Source organism: Schistocerca gregaria, chromosome 11 (assembly GCF_023897955.1).
Source record: "Schistocerca gregaria isolate iqSchGreg1 chromosome 11, iqSchGreg1.2, whole genome shotgun sequence".
Taxonomy (NCBI): domain Eukaryota; kingdom Metazoa; phylum Arthropoda; class Insecta; order Orthoptera; family Acrididae; genus Schistocerca; species Schistocerca gregaria.
Genome location: NC_064930.1, coordinates 73,445,203 through 73,470,395, shown reverse-complemented (window position 1 = coordinate 73,470,395; position 25,193 = coordinate 73,445,203). Strand labels below are relative to the sequence as shown.

General features: G+C 43.7%; 1 protein-coding gene across 2 annotated transcripts in view; it reads left to right on the top strand.

Annotated features, from left to right (window-relative positions):
• The window catches only part of LOC126295334 (alpha-mannosidase 2), a 923,615-nt gene that overhangs the window by 871,422 nt on the left and 27,000 nt on the right, over positions 1–25,193 (top strand). For both annotated transcript variants that reach the window (XM_049987803.1, XM_049987802.1), the window contains one exon: positions 4,058–4,290. In XM_049987803.1, the coding sequence (XP_049843760.1) occupies positions 4,058–4,290 (233 nt within the window). The remainder of the gene's footprint in view (positions 1–4,057; positions 4,291–25,193) is intronic.

Sequence of the window (25,193 nt, the reverse complement as noted above, 5' to 3'; positions counted from 1 at the left end):
TTCGAATCCTGCCTCGGGCATGGATGTTTGTGATGTCCTTAGGTTAGTTAGGTTTAACTAGTTCTAAGTGCTAGGGGACTAATGACCTCAGAAGTTGAGTCCTATAGTGCTGAGAGCCATTTGAACCATTTTTGATTCTTCTGGTAAATATTTTTATTTTAAAGTGAACCCCTTACCAGCTATAACTAATAAATTTGCTAGAGCTCTTCAAGTTTACATATGACAGTGTCACTGTAGAATCAACAGCTGAATGTAGTTTTCTATTTTTATTCAGTGTTGCCAATGTAGAGAAAATGTCACTGTGAACTGTTAACAGACGTGTACTTTTAGCAGACGTTACCCTATGCTTTTTTCAATGTTAAATAGAATATCATTGACGTATATGAGGAGTAGGAGCGGACCCAAAATTGAACCCTGTGGGATCCCCAGTGTGCTTTTATTTAGTTTTTTCAAAGCACCTGTCACTAAAATTTACTGCGTTTTGGGAATTGTCTGAATTATTCAGCACAACCTTTCACATTATGTTTGGCAAGTATGATTCTAAGCAGCTATGTCTAAAGCCATCGATTCCATAGAATTTGATTTTCTCTAAGAGAATATCATGATCCTCACATCCAAAGGCCTTGGAGAGATCTTGAAAAACACCAACTGCTGATATATTATCATTTAAAGCTTTCGCAATTTGATGATGATTGAAAGTATAAACAGCATTTCAGTAAATCAACCTTTCTGCAAACCCAACTGTGACATGCTAAGTAAATTGTTTCCACTTAAGTATCCGAGTACTGTAACGATTCATGTTGAATGTTACTTAAATTTCTTCTGCCAGGTCCATTGATGAATGAATGGGAATTTTTCATGCTTCACAAACTTTATTCACATTAATTGACATCCAAACTGCACACTTGTCATGAAAACAAAACACAGACAGACTTCACTGATCTCTTTGACTTCCAAAAATCTGACTTGCAAAACAGCAACTCATTAAGTAACTCGCAGCCTTCGTTTACATAGAATTTTAACAATAAATTCCAAAATAAAGCATTATTAATTTTGTATAATTTTGGTCCTAGAATTAAAATTTACAAAATGTAAAGAAACTGATGTTACAGCCGAATAAGGTATAAAATACAATATTCAGTGACAATATTTTATTGTAATATCTTTAATTTTCCATAAGAAAATAATTCTGAGCTTTAATTACAATAATGTCTCATTTTATTTTAGTTACATAATTAATTACAGTTTGGATTTGGTTACTAACATGTAATGGCACTACGCAGTTGGTGCTTTATCCGATTAAACACATAGAATGCACAAATAAGGCCTCAAATTCTGGAAATTGGAAAACTGTGAGATGTAAACAATTGGAGAGTTAATTAGAAATGTAATTACAAAGCGTATTAAATACAGAGGAAGACATAAAAACAAATAACAAATGAAAATACGTTGCTTGATAATAACTTTTAGGCTGTTTCTCTAGATAGTACTTTTGTTACAGAATTTTTAGATTACCATTTTATTAATCAGAAGCATTGATTTTTCATGCTAACATCTCTGTAGCCTCTAGTTATTTATTGCTAAGGACTTATTACTTCAATTTCTCGATTAATTACTTAATTTAGTATATGTACCTAACTTTATCAATGACAACAATCCACCGATAATCACGACAACGCACGTCCATCAAGAACATTCCACACGCCTACTCAATTAATATCAAGTTATTTATCAAATAGAGCAGAATAATATAAAGGTTGGTCCATTGATAGTGACTGGGCCAAATATCTCACGAAATAGGCATAAAAAAAAAACTACAAAGAACGAAACTCGTCTAGCTTGAAGGGGAAAACCAGATGGCGCTATGGTTGGCCCGATAGATGGTGCTGCCATAGGTCAAACAGATATCAACTGCATTTTATTCAAATAGGAACCACGATTTTTATTACATATTTGTGTAGTACATAAATAAATATGAATTTTTTAGTTGGACGACTTTTTTCGCTTTGTCATAGATGGCACTGTAATGGTCACAAACGTATAAGTACGTGCTATCACGTAACATTTCGCCTATGCCGATGTTATTTGCTTCGTGATACATTACTCGTGTTAAAATGGACCGTTTACCAATTGCGGAAAAGCTTGATATCGTGTTGATGTGTGGCTATTGTGATCAAAATGCCCAACGGGCGTGTGCTGTGTATGCTGCTCGGTATCCTGGCCGACATCATCAAAGTGTCCGGACGGTTCGCCGGATAGATACGTTACTTAAGGAAAGAGGAAGTGTTCAGCCACGTTTGAAACGTCAACAACGACCTGCAACAAATGATGATGTCCAAGTAGGTGTTTTAGCTGCTGTCGCGGCTAATCCGTACATCAATACCAGACAAATTGCGCGACAATCGGGAATCTCAAAATCATCGGTTTTGAGAATGCTACATCAAACATCGATTGAACCTGTACCAAATTTATATGCACTAGGAATTGCATGGCGACAACTTTGGACGTCGTGTACAGTTCTACCACTGGGCACAAGAGAAATCACGGGACGATGACAGATTGTTTGCACGCGATCTATTTAGCGACGAAGCGTCATTCACCAACAGCGGTAACGTAAACCGGTATAATATGCACTATTGGGCAACGGAAAATCCAGAGTGGCTGTGACAAGTGGAACATCAGCGACCTTGACGGGTTCATGTATGGTGCGGCATTATGGGAGGAAGGGTAATTGGCCCCCATTTTATCGATGGGAATCTAAATGGCGCAATGTATGCTGATTTCCTAAGTAATGTTCTACCGATGTTACTACAAGATGTTTCACTGCATTAGAGAATGGCGATGTACTTCCAACATGATGGATGTCCGGCACATAGCTCGCGTGCGGTTTGAAGCTGTATTGATTAGCATATTTCGTGACAGGTGGATTGGTCGTCGAAGCACCATACCGTGGCCCGGACATTCACCGGATCTGACACCCCGGATTTGTTTCTGTGGGGAAAGTTAAAGGATATTTGCTATTGTGATCCACCGACAATGCCTGACAACATGCGTCAGCGCATCGTCAATGCATGTGCGAACATTACGGAAAGCGAACAACTCGCTGTTGAGAGGTATGTCGTTACACGTGTTGCCAAACGCATTGAGCTTGACGAACATCATTTTCAGCATTTATTGGATTAATGGGGTATTTACAGGTTATCACGCTGTAACAGCATACGTTCTCAGAAATGATAAGTTCACAAAGGTACATGTATCACTTTGGAACAACCGAAATAATATGTTCAAACATACCTACGTTCTGTATTTTAATTTAAAAAATCTACCTGTTACCAACTGTTCGTCTAAAATTGTGAGCCATATGTTTGTGACTATTATAGCGCCATCTATGACAAAGCGAAGAAAGTGGTCCACCGAAAACATTTATATTTCTTTACGTGCTGCACGAATATGTAATAAAAATGGGGGTTCCTATTTTTTTTAAAAAAAACGCAGTTGATATGTGTTGGAGCTATGGTAGCGCCTTCTAGGGGGGCCAACGATAGCGCACATCTGGTTTCCCCCTTCAAGATAGACGAGTTTCGTTGTTTGTAGTTTTTTCGTTTGAGGCTTATTTCGTTAGATATTTGGCCCGGTCACGATATATATATATATGGACACACATACAAGGCCTTAGGAAGCACTGAATTGTCTGATACGTATCTGGTATCTGGATGTGTATGAAAAGAGGTTGGAATCAGACATTTCATATGAGGGGGAGGTTATACCGTTATAGTACTCTTGAGTAACAAGGTGTCCCCCCCCTTCCGCCCCCCCCCCCGCCCCCCCACTCACACACACCTGGTACTTCCTGTGGGACCCCCTGACTCTCGCTACTACCCGTTCCACGCATGTCGGCCACACACACACACACACACACACACACACACACACACACACACTACATCTTGTGGCACCCCCTGACTCTCGCTACTACCCGTTCCACGCATGTCGGCCACACACACACTACCACCTCGCTACTACCCGTCCCGCTCACGTTGACCTCTGCCGACCGCAGGCCAGGTGACGCGGCTGAGCCTGGCGGCGCACCACCTGTCGAACGCGCTGCTGTACCCGCCGTCGCTGCTGGTGGCGGAGGGCCCTGCGCGCCAGCCGCGGCCGCAGCGCCGCCGCCTGCTGCTGGACCGGCCGCCGCCCTGCGACGTCCACCTGCTCACGCTGCGCCAGGCGCCCGCCCACGACGACCCCGCCTTCCCCTCCACCTCGGCGCTCATGGTGCTGCACCGGCAGGTCAGTCTCCCGCACAGGGGCCAGCGTCCACGGCACTCCACGGGCTTCTTGTCCCTATTCATTCATACATTGTGGTCAGGGCCAACCGGAGTGGCCGAGCGGTTCTAGACGCTACAGTCTGGAACCGCGCGACCGCTACAGTCGCAGGTTCGAATCCTGCCTAGGGCATGGGTGTGTGTGATACCCTTAGGTTAGTTACGTTTAAGTAGTTCTAAGTTCTAGGGCACTGGTGATCTCAGCAGTTAAGTCCCATAGGGCTCACAGCCATTTTGAACCATTATAGCCAGGACCAGACTGCAAACCTTGTAAGGCTGTTGCAGGAGAGATTGGGCAGAGGAATAATTCTTAAGAAAACAAATCATCACATTGTCCCATTTCTGAGATTCAGTACTGGCCATTAAAACTGCTGCACCAAGAACAAATGCAGATGATAAACGGGTTTCCGTTGGACAAATATTTTATACTGCAACTGACATGTAATTACATTTTCACGCAATTTGGGTGCATAGATCCTGAGAAATCACTACCCAGAACAACCACCTCTGGCCGCAATAACGGCCTTGATACGCCTGGGCATTGAGTCAAACAGAGCTCGAATGGCGTGTACACGTACAGCTGCCCGTGCAGCTTCAACACGATACCACAGTTCATCCAGAGTAGTGACTGGCGTATTGTGACGAGCCAGTTGCTCGGCCACCATTGACCAGACGTTTTCAATTGGTGAGAGATCTGGAGATTATACTGGCCAGGGCAGCGGTCGAATATTTTCTGTACCCAGAAAGGACCGTACAGGACCTACAACATGCAGTCGTGCATTATCCTGCTAAAATGTAGGGTTTCACAGGGATCGAATGAAGGGTAGAGCCACGAGTCGTAACACATCTGAAATGTAACGTCCACTGTTCAAAGTGCCCTCATTGCGAACAAGTGGTGACCGAGACGTGTAACCAATGGCACCCCATACCATCACGTCGGGTGATACGCCAGTATGGCGATAACGAATACACGCTTCCAATGTGCGTTCACCGCGATGTCGCCAAAAACGAATGCGAGCATCGTGATGCTGTAAAGAGAACCTGGATTCATCTGAAAAAATGACGTTTCGCTATTCGTGCACCCTGGTTCGTCGTCGAGTACACCATCGCAGCCTCTCCTGTCTGTGATGCAGCGTCAAGAGTAACTGCAGCCACGGTATCCGAGCTGATAGTCCACGCTGCTGCAAACGTCATCGAACTGTTCGTACAGATGGTTGTTGTCTTGCAAACGTCCCCATCTGTTGACTCAGGGATCGAGACGTGGCTGCACGATCCGTTACAGCCGTGCGGATAAGATGCCTGTCATCTCTACTGCTAGTGATACGAGGCCGTTGGGATCCAGCACGGCGTTCCGTATTACCCTCCTGAACCCACCGATTCCATATTCTGCTGATAGTCATTGGATCTCAGCCAACGCGAGCAGCAATGCCGCGATACGATAAACCGCAATTGCTATACGCTACAATCCGACATTTATCAAAGTCGGAAACGTGATGGTACGCATTTTTCCTCCTTACACGAGGAATCACAACAACGTTTCACCAGGCAACGCCGATCAACTGATGTTTGTGTATGAGAAATCGGTTGGAAACTTCCGTCATGTCAGCACGTTGTAGGTGTCGCCACCGGCGCCAACCTTGTGTTAATGCTTTGAAAAGCTAATCATATGCCTATCACAGTATCTTCTTCCTGTCGGTTAAATTTCGCGTCTGTACCACCTCATCTCCGTGGTGTAGCAGTTTTAAAGGCCAGTAGTGTATTCAGCATTGAAGGTATGTGCGGGTGCAAATTCGAGCACTTGCGTGTAATTAAATGCAGTAATGCATCAACGGACGTGGGTCTGAAGGTTACCATTTTGTTCCAACGCTCATTACCAGTTAAAATGTGCCATCATCGGAAGTGACAAATTTAGGCTAGGTAAGCATAAGCTACGTTTGTTTGGTTTGAGGGTGCCAAGCAAAGAACACATTTGTTAGCACCACCTCTGGCAAGTTCCTTATATTTTCTCAGAACTTCACTACTGGCCATTAAAATTGCTATACCACGAAGATGACGTGCTACCTACGCGAAACTTAACCGACAGGAAGAATATGCTGTGATAGGCAAATGATTAGTTTACAGAGGATTCACACAAGGTTGGCGCCGGTGGCGACACCTACAACGTGCTGACATGAGGGAAGTTTCCAACCGATTTCTCATACACAAACAGTGGTTGACCGGGGTTGCCTGGTGAAACGTTGTTGTGATGTTTCGTGTAAGGACGAGAAATGCGTACCATCACGTTTCCGACTTTGATAAACGTCGGATTGTAGCCTATCGCGATTGCGGTTTATCGTATCACGACATTGCTGCTCGCATTGGTCGAGATCCAATGACTGCTAGCAGAATATGGAATCGGTGGGTTCAGGAGGGTAATACGGAACGCCGTGCTGGGTCCCAACGGCAGTCGAGACGACAGGCATCTTATCCGCACGGCTGTAACGCATCGTGCAGCCACGTCTCGATCCCTGAGTCAACAGCTGGGGACGTTTGGGGCAAGACAACAACCGTCTGCACGAACAGTTCGACGACGTTTGCAGCAGCACGGACTATCAGCTCGGAGACCGTGGCTGCGGTTACCCTTGACGCTGCATCAGCGATAGGAGTGCCTGTAATGGTATACTCGACGACGAACCTGGGTGCACGAATGGCAAAACGTCATTTTTTGGAATGTATCCAGGTTTTGTTTACATCATCATGATGGTCGCATCCCTGTTTGGCGACATCGCACATTGGAAGCATGTGTTCGTCATCGCCATTTTGGCATATCACCCGGCGTGATGGTATGGGTTGCCTTTGATTTCGCATCTCGGTCACCTCTTGTTCGCACTGACGGGAACTTTGAACAGTGGACGTTACATTTCAGATGTGTTACGACGCATCCACCCTTCATTCGATCCCTGCGAAACCCTACATTTTAGCAGGATCATGCACAACCGCATGTTTCATGTCCTTTACGGACCTTTGTGGATACACTAATTGTTCGACTGCTGCCCTGGCCAGTATATTCTCCAGATCTCTCACCAATTGAAAACGTCTGGTCAATGGTGGCCGAGAAACTGGCTCGTCACAATACGCCAGTCACTACTCTTGATGAACTGTGGTATCGTGTTGAAGCTGCACGGGCAGCTGTACCTGTACACGCCATCCGAGCTCTGTTTGACTTAATGCCCAGGGATATTAAGGCCGTTATTATGGCCAGAGGTGGTTGTCGTGGATACTGATTTCTGAGGATCTATGCACCTAAACTGCGTGAAAATGTATTCACATGTCAGTTCTAGGATAATATATTTGTCCAATGAATACCCGTTTATCATCTGCATTTCTTCTTTGTGTAGCAATTTTAATGGTCAGTACTATATGTGATTAACTAACATAAATTCTTGAGAACTTGGAAACAGTGCAACGGTTCAAATTTTTTTCTTAACAGTTATTTCCCAGGACAACCTGCCCTACAATATCCCTACAAACCTTCAGGTTGTTTCTGAATACCTTGTATATGTACAGGATCTTCTAGGAGGAATGGAGAGTATTCAGGGATATAACAGGAATACGTATTTGATGCAAAAAACTTCATATGGGCATATGTCCCATTGCGAATGGTTGCCATGGTAGAAGACATTTGATGTAAACTTGTTTTTGGACTGGTAGCACACACACATGTGTCTTACCCACCCAGTCAGACGAGCAACACAACTTGTTCTCCCAAGAGTTCACAAATGCAGTGAAGTTGATGGTGGAGTAATATTATGAACTATAATATTATGAACTATACAACATCCAGAATGTGATGATGATGATAATGCTCGGAGGTGAATGTGTCGCAAATGTCTATTTTTCAGTTTATACTTTGTAAAAGAATATTGCCCTGTTTATACTTGTTGAAGCTTGGCAGTTTACTGAAAAATGCTGAAATTAAATAATAATGTACTTTAAATGTGTTGTATCTCAGAAACCACTCGGAATAGGTCATATGTCCATCTGAATATTTTTTGCTTGCAATGATCGTTCCCGTCTTATCCTTGAATACCGGCCATTCCTCCATGGACACCATATTTATGTCCACTGGAAGTAGTACCACAGAAGAATGTTCATAAGGCAAAAAGTATGACACACAGATGCATATCTTTTGTTTTGAAATGATGGTAAATTTCTCAAGTTTTTGTGTATGTGTACACACACACACACACACACACACACACACACGATTAATAAATTATGCTGTGTGTTGCTCTTGTTGCCTGAAGAACATCGAAACAATATCGTATGTCCATCCATGTGTTGGTCAATATTTTGTGAGGCATGGATGTTATTATCACAGTAATTCAGTGCCACAATTCTGCAATGTTGACCACTGGTGTTTGGTAAACATTGTCCTTCACATAGCCCAAAAGGAGGAAATCCGGTGGTGTTGTGTCAGGATATTAGAGACGCCACATGATGGGGCCTTAACACCCGATCCATCTTCCCAGAAATGTTGTATCCAAATTTTTCTAACCTCCAATCAAGTGGTGCACTATCTTCTTGCAAAATTAAATCTGGAATGTCTCGAACCTATGGCAGAACAAATAAATGCAACACATAAAAATAATTATTGGCTGTGACTGTCATTATAGTGAAGAAAAAAAGCCCTGTGTTGCTACTGTGGATCAGACCTCTCCAAAAGTTCAGCTTAGGGCTGTCTCCGATGGTCTCAAACACAGCACGGGGATTATTGGACTCTCTGATCCTAACATTGTATTGGTTGACAACACCGTTCAAATAAATGTCACCTCACCTCAGAAAAGACACATTTCAGATAGTCATCATCTTTCTTAGTCGCAGACAGCATGGTAACAGCCTAGTCATGAGTGTAATCTGTCAGTCAGGGTGACTGCACTATCCATATTTGTATGCAGAGAAAAGAAGTTGTTTACATACCTAGGATGCAGTGCACAGTTTTTTGGATTTTGCAATTCACCATGAGGCCCTGCTGATTGACTTCTTAGAGCTTCCTAAGAAGGTGTCTCTCACTGTCTGAATTGTCTGCACACTAGATCTGTCCTGCCTGTTCTAGGCAGATCACAGACGCTCCCTGTCTCCTTAAACTTCACCATTAGCTTCTGGTTGCTGACTATGGTATGCTGTCTGGAATTCTCTCCGGACTGTTCTTGGTGACTGTTTCTTGTGATATCAAAGGACACACTGGGCTTTCTCCTGATTTGAGTACATGTTGTTTGCAAGTGGTGTTCACTTCCACTGTTATTACGTCAGTGGGCCAAGTAAAGAACAGAGTAACAGTAAGTATGTTGGTACACAAAAACTTGAATATGTCACATCCGATACCAGATGTTTAAAATGAGGGAAAGAGCTCAGGTACACCTGGTACAACTGCCGCATACACACACTGCTTTGACAGTTGTTACTGTCTGACAGTTGAAGGCACGCTAGAACTCCTAGCGAGAGAAAAATTTGTCACTTAACGTCATATGTGCTGTACGATTAAGGTTGTTTTTAATTCTTTTTGCACTTAGTTTACAAAATAGTTGTTACCAGTAAAAGAGTCAAACTCCTGCATGTGAAACAGCTTTAAATTGTTGGAAGTTGCTAACTGCTGTCCTTATCAAGGACTGGCCGAGTATAGTATGGGTTGTTTCCACTCCGTTTTAAGCGAGCACCAGTGTTTCACTCATCTCAATGTTTATGAGGCCATATATCCTTAATTATGTGCCGTATACTGCTATGATTTTGAAGGTGCATTCAGTTGTACATGTGGGTACTGTATCCAAAATGTGTTTCAAAAGTAGTTGATTAAGACATCATGCGTAAGGCTCAAGTTTTACTACACTACACAATGTCGCCTGCGGCACCTCTCCTGGCCTTGTAACCATATTAGTTGGACCCTAGACAACTGGAAAATTGTTGCCTCGTCAGGTGAGACCAGATTTCATTCGGTAAGAGGTGATGGAACGGTTCAAGTGTGGTGCAGACCCCACGAAGCCACGGACTTTAGTTGTCAACCAGGCACTGTGTGCGGTGGTGGTGAGTCCATAATGGTGTGGGCTGTGTTTGTATGGAATTTCCTGGCTCCTCTGTTCCAACTGGACCGATCATTGACTCGAAATTGTTATTCTCGACTACTTGGAGGCCACATGCAGCCAATCACGGCCATATTTCCAAACAGCGATGGAACTTTTACGGATGACAATACACCACATAATCGGGCCACAGTTGTTCGCAAGTGTTTGAAGAACATTCTGGACATCTCGAGCGAAAGATCTGGCAACCCAGATCACCCGACATGAATTCCATCGTATATGTATGGAACATAATTGAGAGGTTGCACTGGCAACACTTTCTGACTTGTTGGTGGTTGTAGAGGCAGCATGGTCCATTATTTCAGCAGGGGACTTCCAACAACTTGTTGAGTCCGTGCCCCATTGAACTGCTGTACTGTTGTGGTCTTCAGTCAAGAGACTGGTTTGATGCAGCTCTCCATGCTACTCTATCCTGTGTTAATCTCCCAGTACATACTGCAACCTACATCCTTCTGAATCTGTTTAGTGTATTCATCTCTTGGTCTCCCTCTACCATTTTTACCCTCCATGCTGCCCTCCAATACTAAATTGGTGATTCCTTGATGCCTCAGAATATGTCCTGCCAACCGATCCCTTCTTCTACTCAAGATGTGCCAGAAATTTCTCATCTCCCCAATTCTGTTCAATACCTCCTTATTAGCGATGTAATCTACCCATCTAACCTTCAGCATGGTTCCGTAGCACCACATTTCGAAAGCTTCTACTCTCTTTTTGTCTAAACTATTTATCGTCCACATTTCACTTCCATACATGGCTACATTCTGTGCAATACTTTCAGAAAAGAGTTCCCCACACTTAAAACTATACTCAATTTTTACAAATTTCTCTTCTTCAGAAACGCTTTCCTTGCCATTGCCAGTCTACATTTTACATCTTCTCTACTTCGAACATTTTCAGTTATTTTGCTCCCCAAATACCGAAGCTCAGTTACTACGTTAAGCATCTAATTTCCTAATCTAATACCCTCAGCGTCACCCGATTTAATTCGACTACATTCCATTATACTCGTTTTGATTTTGTTGATGTTCATCTTACATCCTCCTTTCAAGACACTGTCCATTCCGTTGAGCTGCTCTTCCAAGTCCTTTGCTGCCTCTGACAGAATTACAATGTCATCAGCGAACCTCAAAGTTTTGATTTCTTCTCCACGGATTTTAATTCCTACTCCAATTTTTTCTTTTGTTTCCTTTACTGCTTGTTCAATATACAGAGTGAATAACATCAGGGAGAGGCTACAGCCCTGTCTCACTCCTTTCCCAACCACCGCTTCCCTTTCATGCCTCTCGACTCTTGTAACTGCCATCTGGTTTCTGTACAAATTGTAAATAGCCTTTCGCTCCCTGTATTTTACCCCTGCCACCTTCAGAATTTGAAAGAGAGCATTCCAGTCAACATTGTCAAAAGCGTTCTCTAAGTCTACAAATGCTAGAACGTAGGTTTGCCTTTCCTTAATCTTTCTTCTAAGATAAGTCGTAGGGTCAGTATTGCCTCACGTGTTCCGATATTTCTATGGAATCCAGACTGATCTTCCCCGAGGTCGGCTTCTACCAATATTTCCATTCGTCTGTAAAGAATTCGTGTTAGTATTTTGCAGCCGTGGCTTATTAAACTGATAGTTCGGTAATTTTCACATCTGTCAATCCCTGCTTTCTTTGGGATTGGAATTATTATATTCTTTTAGAAGTCTGAGGGTATTTCGCCTGTCTCATACATCTTGCTCACCAGATGGTAGAGTTTTGTCATGACTGGCTCTCCCAAGGCCATCAGTAGTTCCAATGGAATGTTGTCTACTCCAGGGGCCTTGTTTCGACTCAGGTTTTTCAGTGCTCTGTCAAACTCTTCACGCAGTATCGTATCTCCTATTTCATCTTCATCTACATGCTCTTCCATTTCTATAATATTGTCCTCAAGTACATCGCCCTTGTGTAGACCCTCTATATACTCCTTCCACCTTTTTGCTTTCCCTTCTTTGGTTAGAACTGGGTTTCCATCTGAGCTCTTAATATTCATACAAGTGGTTCTCTTTTCTCCAAAGGTCTCTTTAATTTTCCTGTAGGCAGTATCTATCTTACCCCTCATGAGATAAGCCTCTACATCCTTACATTTGTCCTCTACCCATCCCTGCTTAGCCATTTTGTACTTCCTGTCGATCTCATTTTTGAGACATTTGTATTCCTTTTAGCCTGCTTCATTTACTGCATTTTTATATTTTCTCCTTTCATCAATTTGATTCAATATATCTTCTGTTACCTAAGAATTTCCAGTAGCCTCGTCTTTTTACCTACTCGATCCTCTGCTACCTAGTGTCGACTGTTAATTTTTTTGTAAGTCGTCGTTCTGTAAATCATACCTAGATACAAGTTTTAAGGGATGTTTTAACACAAAATAATTTCAATAGTCCCATGCAATGCTTAGTGTTGCACGTGCCACTTTAGGATGGTTAACGGAGCATTTCTCTACGACGCTGCCTACTTCATTAATTTGAAAACTTAGTGTAGATTGTTGTGTTGCATAGTAGTTTTGAAAAACGCCCCAATTTGGGCTACCGAAAATCCTAGAACTGTCGTGGAAAGTCCATTGCACGGCGAGAAAGTCACGGCATGGGTTGGATTTACCACATCTACCTTTATCGGGCCTTTTTTGTTCGAGGAAATGCGTGATTCTGCTACTGTGATGAGTGAGAGGTACGCCGACATGTTAGAGAATCGCATCATCCCCAGCCTGGCTGATAAACACCTGCTGGAACGTACGATGTTTATGCAGGATGGCGCTCCACCCCATATTGCTAGACGCGTGAAAGATCTCTTGCGCGCGTCTTTTGGTGATGATCGTCTGCTCAGCCGCCACTTTCGCCATGCTTGGCCTCCCAGGTCCCCAGACCTCAGTCCGTGCGATTATTGGCTTTGGGGTTACCTGAAGTCGCAAGTGTATCGTGATCGGCCGACATCTCTAGCGACGCTGAAAGACAACATCGGACGCCGATGTCTCACCATAGCTCTGGACATGATTTACAGTACTGTTCACAACATTATTCCTCGACTACAGCTATTGTTGAGGAATGATGGTGGACATATTGAGCATTTCCTGTGAAGAACATCATCTTTGGTTTGTCTTACGTTGTTATGCTAATTATTGCTATTCTGATCAGATGAAGCGCCATCTGTCGGACATTTATTGAACTTTTGTATTTTTTTGGTTCTAATAAAACCCCATGTCATTCCAAGCATGTGTGGCAATTTGTACCTCTCTATTTACATTGGTCCGTGATTTATTCAGTTTTGAAATTTATACAGACTTTTTGATCACCCGGTACATATATACAAATTATAATAATACCGTGTGACTAGGGCCTCCCGCCGGGTGCAAGTCTTTCGATTTGACGCCACTTCGGCGACTTGCGCTTCGATGGGGATGAAATGATGATGATTAGGACAACACAACACCCAGTCCCTGAGCGGTGTGAATCTCCGACCCAGCCGGGAATCGAACCCGGGCCCTTCAGGATTGACAGTCCGTAGCGCTGACCACTCAGCTACTGGGGGCGGACATAAATAGATATTGACACACAAGAAACTTAAGCTTTTCTTTACAACTGAATATCAAGTCCTTGAATCCAGCGCACTGCATGTGGAGTTGCTAGCAGGAAATCCTGTTCGGCGCCGTGATAGGCTGGAATCTTGCATTCACTGACGATGTCCTGAACAGTCTGGTATGGAGCCCTGCAGTCACAGGCTGGATCAGGCAGCTTCTTCCACTTAAAGAGAGCATCCCTGCATCGGCCATGGCCGGTACGGATTCTGTTGAGAGTAGTCCAGGTTTTGCGTGTAAAGTCGAATCCACTTGGGAGTTTAGCACCTGAGAAGATGTTATGCAGACGCACATTTGTCACTGCTTCCCACCGACCTTTCCATTCTTCAGGAGGTTTGAAATCCTTAGCAACGATGTCATCAGCATCGCACAGAGTTGGATGGCGTGATTTCAGCCTCTTACGATTTAAAAGTGGCAGGGCGCTATGCACAGGTCGGTTAGAATTCCTGGAGATCTTGTGGAATTCTCTCACAAGGGCAGTACATCTGCGTAGATCAAGAGGCATTATACCGGTTAACAGTGGAACTGGAGTGGATCTGATTGTGCCAGATATTATGTGCATTGTCGTATTGAGCTGGGTGTCAACAAGCCTTGTATGATGGCTGTTCATCCAAACAGGTGCATCATACTCAGCACTTGAGTACACCAAGCTCAGAGCTGAAGGTCGCAGGGTGGTTGCATTAATATGATGTTGAGACCTAAACCGACAAGATAAGCCAGAAATCGCTTATCAGATTTATGCTGGTCTAACATCCAGAGACACCAGTAGATTCCTAGGGAAACATGCGATCCAGTGTTCTCTGCTCTCGTCAACGAAGATAAAAAGTGTTCTCTGTGAGATGACGACGACGTAGACTTCCAGAAGCCCGCTGTCTATCACATTCGATGCGAACGTGACGTCTTTTACGTGGAGCAGACTGTCAGAAAAGTCGATCAGAGATGCAAACGGCATCAGCGAGGCGCGCAAGTGAATCAACGAAAGGGGCCAGCATATCACATCGTGCCCACTCGTCTAATATAGGGTGGCTAGGAAGCTGTTTTCTCGGGTAGCTAGCAAAAAATTCAAGCAAATCTTATTAATGGAGTTTATTTCAGCAAGTTAAATTGACAATACTTAACTTTGCCCGTTTACAAGTACAAAGAGATGTTGCATGCAATTGCCGACAGCAAATAATCATTCAATGCAAGCAAAAGATGAAGTTCGTAACTCACGGTTAAATCGTTTGGATGACAGCTCTGCGGAGCGGTGCTTGTATTGTCTTCGTATAGTTGCCGCTCCTGTAGTAGTGACGTAGTGGTGGGCAGGAAATCGCGTATCTGTTAGAAATCACAGTGATTGAGAAGTCACAGATATCACCATAACAACTTAACAGAATCTAACTACGATTTCAATCGCGCTTAGCAGTCACAAGTTGCATTTCACATTCAACGCCGTGGGCCATCTGTTGGCCGAATTTCGTATTGCTTTCTGCGATATCAGTGACAAGTCGCAGCTAGAAGTCCCAAGTAGAAACTACAGGGTGGCGCACGAAATGTGTTACCATTTTGTTTTTGAATATAAACTTTACTGTCAATACAATCTGAAACGAACATACACCACAATGAAGAGCCGTCCATGGAGATTTGTTCTAACTCAGCACATGCTCAATGTGTCCACCATTTCGTTTCCTAACTTCCTTCAAACGAACACTGAAGTTAGTGATTACCCTACGGCATATGTCTTCCGTAATTTCACTGCAAGCTTGAAGAATAAGTCTTCTGAGCTCCATTAAATCACGTGGACGTTGTGGGAAAATTTTTTCCTTTAGGTACCCCCAAAGAAAAAAGTCAGTCGGATTGAGGTCTGGACTATTGGGGGGCCAATTTTGTCTGTCATTGAAGCTTCCTGGAAACCTGAGTGAAATGATCCGCATGTCGAAATGCTCGGGTATAAACTCCAACACAGTGTTTGCAGTATGTGGCCTTGCTCCATCTTGCATGAACCACTGTGTGTTGAAGGGCAAGGCAGTAGCAAGAAGCTGTGGAAAGAAGCTATTGCAAAGCATGCTCAAATAACGCTCGCTGTTCACAGTTTCTTCAAAGAAAAAGGGTCCAGTAAGTCCGTGACTGGAGATTGCTGCCCACGCTGTAATCCTCGGAGCATAATGTTGTCGTTCATGAAGCACTTGTGGGTTTTCAGAGGCCCAAAAGCGTACATTTTGTTTGTTGAAAATGCACCTCGTCTGAAAACCAAACATTGTTGAGAGTTTCTTCCCTATCCTCCGCCGACTGAGCAAACAGTAGCCTCTACTGCTTGTGTTCTTCAGTGAGCTTCTGTGCACAGGTCATCTTGTATGGGTACATATGGAGGTCACTGTTAAGAATGTGTTGAACGGAGCCTCTGGACTATCCCCAAGTTTCACTGCTGCTATTCTACACGATTTCCCGGGACTTCTCTGTACAGCAACTCGCACCGCTTCAATATTCTCCGGCGAACAAACAGGCTTAGGCCGAGGTCGCTTCGCTTCCAGTACTGTTCCTTTCTGTACAAATTTAATGTACACCCTGTGGATGGTCTTCTTGCAAGGGACCCATCGTGCGTTAAACTGTTGTCGAAAAAGCCTCAGGGTCACAACAAGGCTTTTCGTTTCACGAAAATGTAACACAATTCCCGATAGTTGCTGTGTCGTCAGTCTTCCATTGTCAGCCATTGCTGCTTACTAGTCTCCTAGCGGCAGTGTCGTGAATTACACGTCATTTCGTAACTCATTTGTTTTTCCAAGCTCTACTGGTACTGCTGTAGAGATCCCAGTGGGATATCTAATGTGCGTCGTAAATTGTGAAACGAACAATTGGTAATACATTTCGTGCGCGGGCCGTTAAAAAGCGCAGTTAACAGAGCCATCTGTTGGGCAAAGTTCGTACTGCGCTCCTTCCTGCGATTCGGTATCGAGTCCAACTGCGATTTTTGTGACAAGTCGAGACTAAAAGTCGCAAGTAGCAACTAAAAAGCGCAGTTAACAGTGCCATTTGTTGGCCAAACTTCGTACTATGCTCTTTCTCTGCGATTCGCTATCGAGTCCAACTGCGATTTCTGTGACAAATCGCAAGTAGAAGTCGCAAGTATCAAATAAATAGCGCAGTTAACATTCCTTTCTTAGTGCCATCTGTTGACCGACGTTCGTACTTGGTTATAAGAACCTTGCGCCTCACGTGATCGGCTGTACCGCGTATGCAAATTATATAACGACATGCACACTCAGCGCCAGTTATGGTCGGTCAAACACAGCTCTGATTCGGAATGTATTATATCAAGCTAGATTGCCTTTTTCTCCTGAAAATATCGTTTAGAGACAAGTAACCTAAAATGTGTTTGATTCTGCTTCCAATATGACAGTTGTGGTTAATACTACACGTGCCTACAGTACTTTGCAATGTTAACACAGCAGAACTCAGACATCAGTATAAGTGTAATGAAATGAAAACAATAAGGTATTGAGTCATACGAATGCCACACTTTTGTTGCGACACAGTTCAAGATTCTGGAGAAAAATTTCACTCCTGGTATTCTGCATGGTAATTGCAGACACAAGAACTTTTTGCCGACACTACAACCACCTACATGAGTAAGCTTTTCCTGGTTTATCTTCAAGTGCTTAACTGTAAGATCTGTACTTCCCACTTTCATATCAACAGCCTCATACTTTAAATGGGTCCAATGGCTCTGAGCACTATGGGACTTAACATCTCAGGTCATCAGTCCCCTAGAACTCAGAACTACTCAAAGCTAACTAACCTAAGGACATCACACACATCCATGCCCAAAGCAGGATTCGAACCTGCGACCGTAGAGGTCGCGCGGTTCCAGACTGAAGCGCCTAGAACCGCTCGGCCAGATCGGCTGGCTACATACTCTAGATCTCGGGCTATGTTACAGCCCAGATCACGTAAGAAACAGATTGCCCATCCTTACGACGGAACAGGCAACCGTAAAAATAGTTTTCCCGTCGGTCAACAGATGTCGCTGGCGACGCTGCAATGCTAACTGACCTGTCCATGTCGAGGAATTGGCAACACTGTATCTTCGGTGACGTGAATGAAGCTGATTTGCGTTCGGCTAGAGCGCTGAGCGCGAAATGCATTCGTCACACTGCTGACTGTAGACCATGATCGGCTGTGGTTTTTCCCGAGTTTTCAATCTAAGAATGTAGATTAGCTCCTGTAATTCTACAAACCAAGTTTATTCCTCGCAACCATATGCGAAATGAAATAAATGAAAAGTAACACACAAACATTTCTCGCGAGTTAGTGTTTAAATGCAGACTGTATTGCAGTCACAAGGGTTTTACACTCGCCCTCCATGCCGTCTATTTCCTCTTTGCTATACAGCTCTTCTGATACGGATTGTGGTGGTAAAAAAGATCTCCACGTGCAGTTTGACACTAGAAAGCTCTCAAAATCCGCACTCGGTTGTGATGCGAATTAAGGCTTGACATATTTCAGTGACAGTCATTTCAAATTTAAATTCTTTTACTTTGCATGTAACTCATCGTCAATGATTTAAGAGTGGCACAAAACGATGAAGTTTGGATTGTTGTTGAGAGGGGGCTGCAAACGCTGTAATATACAAGTGAAAGCGTGTTTTTCGAGCATACTTTGGCGGTGTCAACTTTGAAGAGCCACCGACGGCAAACCATAATTATGTTAAAAATTTGCTTTGTACAGTTTACAGATAACCCGCAAATATTGGCAACAGACGTACTCTTTTATCTGCAACTCACTTATTACTGGGGATATCCACAGTCACGCAGACCTGTTTACTATAAGTAGTGTGGTTTTCGAGTGAAAGCTGTGTGAGGATTATTAGAGCACAGATAAAAAAAATCAAAATAGTCAGCGTCTATAGTTTGCATGCTATGCTCGTTCTCTTCTATTCTCCTCCCTTCATTCCAGTATAAACGCTTGTTCACACGTATAAACGAATGGCAGTGAACATTGGCGAATTATCTATGAATACTCGTTTGCAGCAGTGTAAACGAGGTTTTACACTCGTTCACTTCGTTCGCTCTAGTATATACCAGGATTTAGAGGGACTGATGATCTAGCAGTTAGATGACGGCTAATATTCATTTATTTCACTGTTGCGATTTCAGCTCTAGAGCCATTTTCAAGTACCAAAGGAAAGGTCTTGTAAGGTAATGCTTCTTAAATTGTTTACCAAATGTTACCACACTATGCTTTGCATTTTGTTATCCATATCTTGTATTGGTTTCACTTTTCACATTGCACACAAAAATGCCTCTACACCCAAAATTACGATACTGAAGTGAATAAACAGTTTTAAAAAGTCCAAATCGCAGCAAAGATTTCATTTAAAAATTTTATGATATGATTCTTGTACAGGAAGGGCTGCCACGTTATATCGAGTATAACATCGACAAAATTTAAATAGCATCGAATGCTTAAGGCTCTTTATTAATTCTTATTCGTAACTAATTTATTGATTTACCTGAATTTAAAACCCACTCGCGTAACTTTTATCTTTGACTTGAACATATTTACACTCCTGGAAATTGAAACAAGAACACCGTGAATTCATTGTCCCAGGAAGGGGAAACTTTATTGACACATTCCTGGGGTCAGATACATCACATGATCACACTGACAGAACCACAGGCACATAGACACAGGCAACAGAGCATGCACAATGTCGGCACTAGTACAGTGTATATCCACCTTTCGCAGCAATGCAGGCTGCTATTCTCCCATGGAGACGATCGTAGAGATTCTGGATGTAGTCCTGTGGAACGGCTTGCCATGCCATTTCCACCTGGCACCTCAGTTGGACCAGGGTTCGTGCTGGACGTGCAGACCGCGTAAGACGACGCTTCATCCAGTCCCAAACATGCTCAATGGGGGACAGATCCGGAGATCTTGCTGGCTGGGGTAGTTGACTTACACTTTCTAGAGCATGTTGGATGGCACGGGATACATGCGGACGTGCATTGTCCTGTTGGAGCAGCAAGTTCCCTTGCCGGTCTAGGAATGGTAGAACGATGGGTTCGATGACGGTTTGGATGTACCGTGCACTATTCAGTGACCCCTCGACGATCACCAGAGGTGTACGGCCAGTGTAGGAGATCGCTCCCCACACCATGATGCCGGGTGTTGGCCCTGTGTGCCTCGGTCGTATGCAGTCCTGATTGTGGCGCTCACCTGCACGGCGCCAAACACGCATACGACCATCATTGGCACCGAGGCAGAAGGGACTCTCATCGCTGAAGACGACACGTCTCCATTCGTCCCTCCATTCACGCCTGTCGCGACACCACTGGAGGCGGGCTGCACGATGTTGGGGCGTGAGCGGAAGACGGCCTAACGGTGTGCGGGACCGTAGCCCAGCTTCATGGAGACGGTTGCGAATGGTCCTCGCCGATACCCCAGGAGCAACAGTGTCCCTAATTTGCTGGGAAGTGGCGGTGCGGTCCCCTACGGCACTGCGTAGGATCCTACGGTCTTAGGGTGCATCCGTGCGTCGCTGCGGTCCGGTCCCAGGTCGAGGGGCACGTGCACCTTCCGCCGACCACTGGCGACAACATCGATGTACTGTGGAGACCTCAGGCCCCACGTGTTGAGCAATTCGGCGGTATGTCCACCCGGCCTCCCGCATGCCCACTATACGCCCTCGCTCAAAGTCCGTCAACTGCACATACGGTTCACGTCCACGCTGTCGCGGCATGCTACCAGTGTTAAAGACTGCGATGGAGCTCCGTATGCCACGGCAAACTGGCTGACACTGACGGCGGCGGTGCACAAATGCTGCGCAGCTAGCGCCATTCGACGGCCAACACCGCGGTTCCTGGTGTGTCTGCTGTGCCGTGCGTGTGATCATTGCTTGTACAGCCCTCTCGCAGTGTCCGATGCAAGTACGGTGGGTCTGACACACCGGTGTCAATGTGTTCTTTTTTCCATTTCCAGGAGTGTAGTTCAGGATTTGTTCGTCTACTTCTTACGCAGTCCTCGGTATGACGACTCGATCCACAACCACCGGTACGTCAGAAACAGCTGTACTTCACAGTGGAAAGCTGGGCGCGTTCGGCCGATGTTGCCACATATTTCACAGAACAGAGTGCTATCTAGTGGTTGATTCCATAAGTAAGGGTGTGACGCTGTTTGCCGCCTGGTTGCCGTTCCCTGACAAGGGTTGCCTGCTAGACCAAGCGATCAGGCAAGCTGTTTCTTACGTGATCTGGGGTTACAGGTCAGTGTCACATCACGTTTGTGGGGAAAGGGGGGGGGGGGTGGCATGTCACTCTCCAACAAGTGTTTACCAATAATTAAATTGCGGAAAATTTACGGGCGTAGGACGGCTTAACATGTGGAAAATGAGATTTTAATTATTCACTCACTGTATTTAACATTATCATTGCTTTAAAATCGCATAACAACTTCAATTAAACACAGTTCAGTCACTCATTCTGCGCACTTGTGTCATAATTATGGCACTTTTTAAACTGCAAATCCTCTAAGAGCAGTCTCGAATCTTCACGGTTCTCTCTCAAGAGCATTGATGGGGATAGATACGTACAGCAACCAGTAATCAGAGTCGGAATTGCGTCTGCAAAATCACAGGGATTATTAAGCATTTTTGCTGTCACTAATTACAAGCAATGTAACTGATAGAGTAGTATTGCTAATATTTGCTGTAATGAAAGCCACTCAGTGGGGTATATTTCACATTTGCAAGAACGATCTCACTTAATTAAGTTTATCGAAACATTTAGAAACTAACCTCTCCTCTGACGAAGACGATCTAAAGACGCAGTGGCAATTTCTCCAGATCTGTTGACAGTGATATTCTGAACTATCGCTATAGTGAGTGACTGAAATGTAGTTATTTTGCTCCCCAAATAACAAAACTCCTTTACTACCCTAAGTGTCTCATTTCCTAATGTAATTCCCTCACCATCACCCGACTTAATTCGACCACATTCCATAATCCTCGTTTTGCTTTTGTTGATGTTCATCTTATACCCTCCTTTCAAGACACTATCCATTCCGTTCAACTGCTCTTCCAAGTCCTTTGCTGTCTCTGACAGAATTACAATGTCATCAGCAAACCTCAAAGTTTTGATTTCTTCTCCATAGATTTTAATACCTACTCCGAATTTTTCTTTTGTTTCCTTTACTGCTTGCTCAATATACAGATTGAATAACATCGGGGAGAGGCTACAACCCTGTCTCACTCCCTTCCCAACCACTGCTTCCCTTTCATGTCCTTCGACTGTTATAACTGCCATCTGGTTTTTGTACAAATTGTAAATAGCCTTTCGCTCCCTGTATTTTACCCCTACCACCTTCAGAATTTGAAAGAGAGTATTCCAGTCAACATTGTCAAAAGCTTTCTCTAAGTCTACAAATGCTAGAAACGTAGGTTTGCCTTTCCTTAATCTTTCATCTAAGATAAGTCGTTGGGTCAGTATTGCCTCGGGTGTTCCAGTGTTTCTACGGAATCCAAACTGATCTTCCCCGAGGTCAGCTTCTACTAGTTTTTCCATTCGTCTGTAAAGAATTCGCGTTAGTATTTTGCAGCTGTGACTTATTAAACTGATAGTTCGGTAATTTTCACATCTGTCAACACCTGCTTTCTTTGGGATTGTAATTATTATATTCTTCTTGAAGTCTGAGGGTATTTCGCCTGTCTCATACATCTTGCTCACCAGATGGTAGAGTTTTGTCATGACTGGCTCTCCCAAGGCCGTCAGTAGTTCCAATAGAATGTTGTCTATTCCGGGGGCCTTGTTTCGACTCAGATCTTTCAGTGCTCTGTCAAACTCTTCACGCAGTATCGTATCTCCCATTTCATCTTCATCTACATCCTCTCCCATTTCTGTAATATTGTCCTCAAGTACATCGCCCTTGTGTAGACCCTCTATATACTCCTTCCACCTTTCTGCTTTCCCTTCTTTGCTTAGAACTGGATTTCCATCTGAGCTCTTGATATTCATGCAAGTGGTTCTCTTCTCTTCAAAGGTCTCATTAATTTTCCTGTAGGCAGTATTTATCTTACCCATCGTGAGATAAGCCTCTACATCCTTACATTTGTTCTCTAGCCATCCCTGCTTGGCCATTTTGCACTTCCTGTCTTTCTCATTTTTAAGACGTTTGTATTCCTTTTTGCCTGTTTGACTTGCTGCATTTTTGTATTTTCTCCTTTCATCAATTAAATTCAATATTTCTTCTGTTACCCAAGGATTTCTACTAGCCCTCATCTTTTTACCTACTTGATCCTCTGCTACCTAGTGTCGACTATTAATTTTTTTTAATTCGTCGTTCTGTAAATCATACCTTAGATACAAGTTTTAAGGAATGTTTTAACACAAAAGAATTTCAATAGTCCCATGCAATGCTAAGCGTACACGTGCCACTTTAGGATCGTAAACGGAGCATTTCTCTACGACGCTGCCTACTTCATTAATTTGAAAACTTAGTGTAGATTGTTGTGTCACATAGTAGTTTTGAGAAACGCCCCCATTTCGAAAAATACGTCATATATGCAATGACTCGTAAGAGGTCTACGAAACGCGTAGCAAATGCACCAAATTACCACAAAGCGTAAAAAAAAAAAAAAAAAAACCACACGTTTTACGTTAATTGCCTGAACAGGTCTTTGCCAGGCAGATAGAATTACTTCACATGTTTCCATAGAATTTTACTTATTGTGTTTGCTGATATTACAGCCGGCCGCTGTGGCCGATCGGTTCTAGGCGCGTCAGTCCGGAACCGCCGCGCTGCTGCGATCGCAGGTTCGAATCCTGCCTCGGGCATGGATGTGTGTGATGTCCTTAGGTTAGTTAGGTTTAAGTAGTTCTAGGGGACTTATGACAACAGATGTTTAGTGCCATAGTGCTCAGAGCCATTTGAACCGTTTTTGCTAATATTACAGTAGGAAACTTTTAGAGCAGTAGAATGACCGTCCTGTTGCCAGACATATCGAAAATAACCCTTAATCGTATGTGGAATGCGAATGTCTCTTTCATGAACGTATTTTGCTTCTCTGTTTTATATCGTTTCAGTACTAATAACTTTTAGTACGATGTAGAACTCATAGGAAAATAAGTTATGAAATCTTTCGGGTTCTTGATTCTGATTTCAGTCAGTAAATTAAGTCAGTAAAATTTTTTCAACCAATCTCGCACCGATTTCCTCTTTCTGTTGCTTGCAAGCTGTAGCTAAAATAACTGCAGCACACGCATTCTTTTAGGTGTTCGACATCTTAAACTTATAAAATCGCGTTGTCGACTGACAATTTTTGTCAACTTCAGTATATTGAAAGTTTGACAGAGTAGTATTTGTCAATAAATATTCGACGTGTCCAGACCCGTGAAGCAAATCAGCCGCTGCAAAACACTGCCTCTGTAATTATAGTGAAATGAAATACCATGAAAGTTGTATCGTCGTGTAAGCGCCAAATTTCTGTAACAGCATAATTAAGGAGTCTATCGAAGTAAAAATGTAGGAAGACGTCATAAACGGGGACGGAGGTTTCTCCTTGGGGCTCGCCACTCAGTTTATTACGAGGATGAGTCAAATGAAAACCTTAAATATTTTTTAAAAAATATTATTTATTGTGCAGGAGTGGTACAGAGCTGTATCACTTTCCAACATAACCTCCCCCACGCTCAATGCAAGTACTCCACCGCTTATAAAGTGCATAAATTCCTTTAGCAAAAAATTCTTTTGTTAGTCCGCGCAACCACTCATGCACCGCGTGGCGTACCTCTTCATCAGAACGGAACTTCTTTCCTCCCATTGTGTCTTTCAGCGGTCCAAACATGTGGAAATCACTTGGGGCAGGGTCTGGTGAGTATGGTGGATGATAAAGACACTGAAAATGCAGGTCTGTGATTGTTGCAGCTGTTGTACGGGCAGTATGGGGCCTTGCATTGTCATGTTGGAAAAGGACACCTGCTGACAGCAATCCACGTCGCTTTGATTTGATTGCAGGCTGCAGATGACTTTTTAGGACATCTGTGTGTGATGCACTGGTGACGGTGTAATGCTCCAAAATGACGCCTTTTTCGTCCCAAAAGAGAGTCAGCACAACCTTCCCTGCTGATGGTTCTGTTCGAAACTTCTTTGGCTTTCGTAATGAGGAATGGCGCCATTCCGTGCTCGCTCTCTT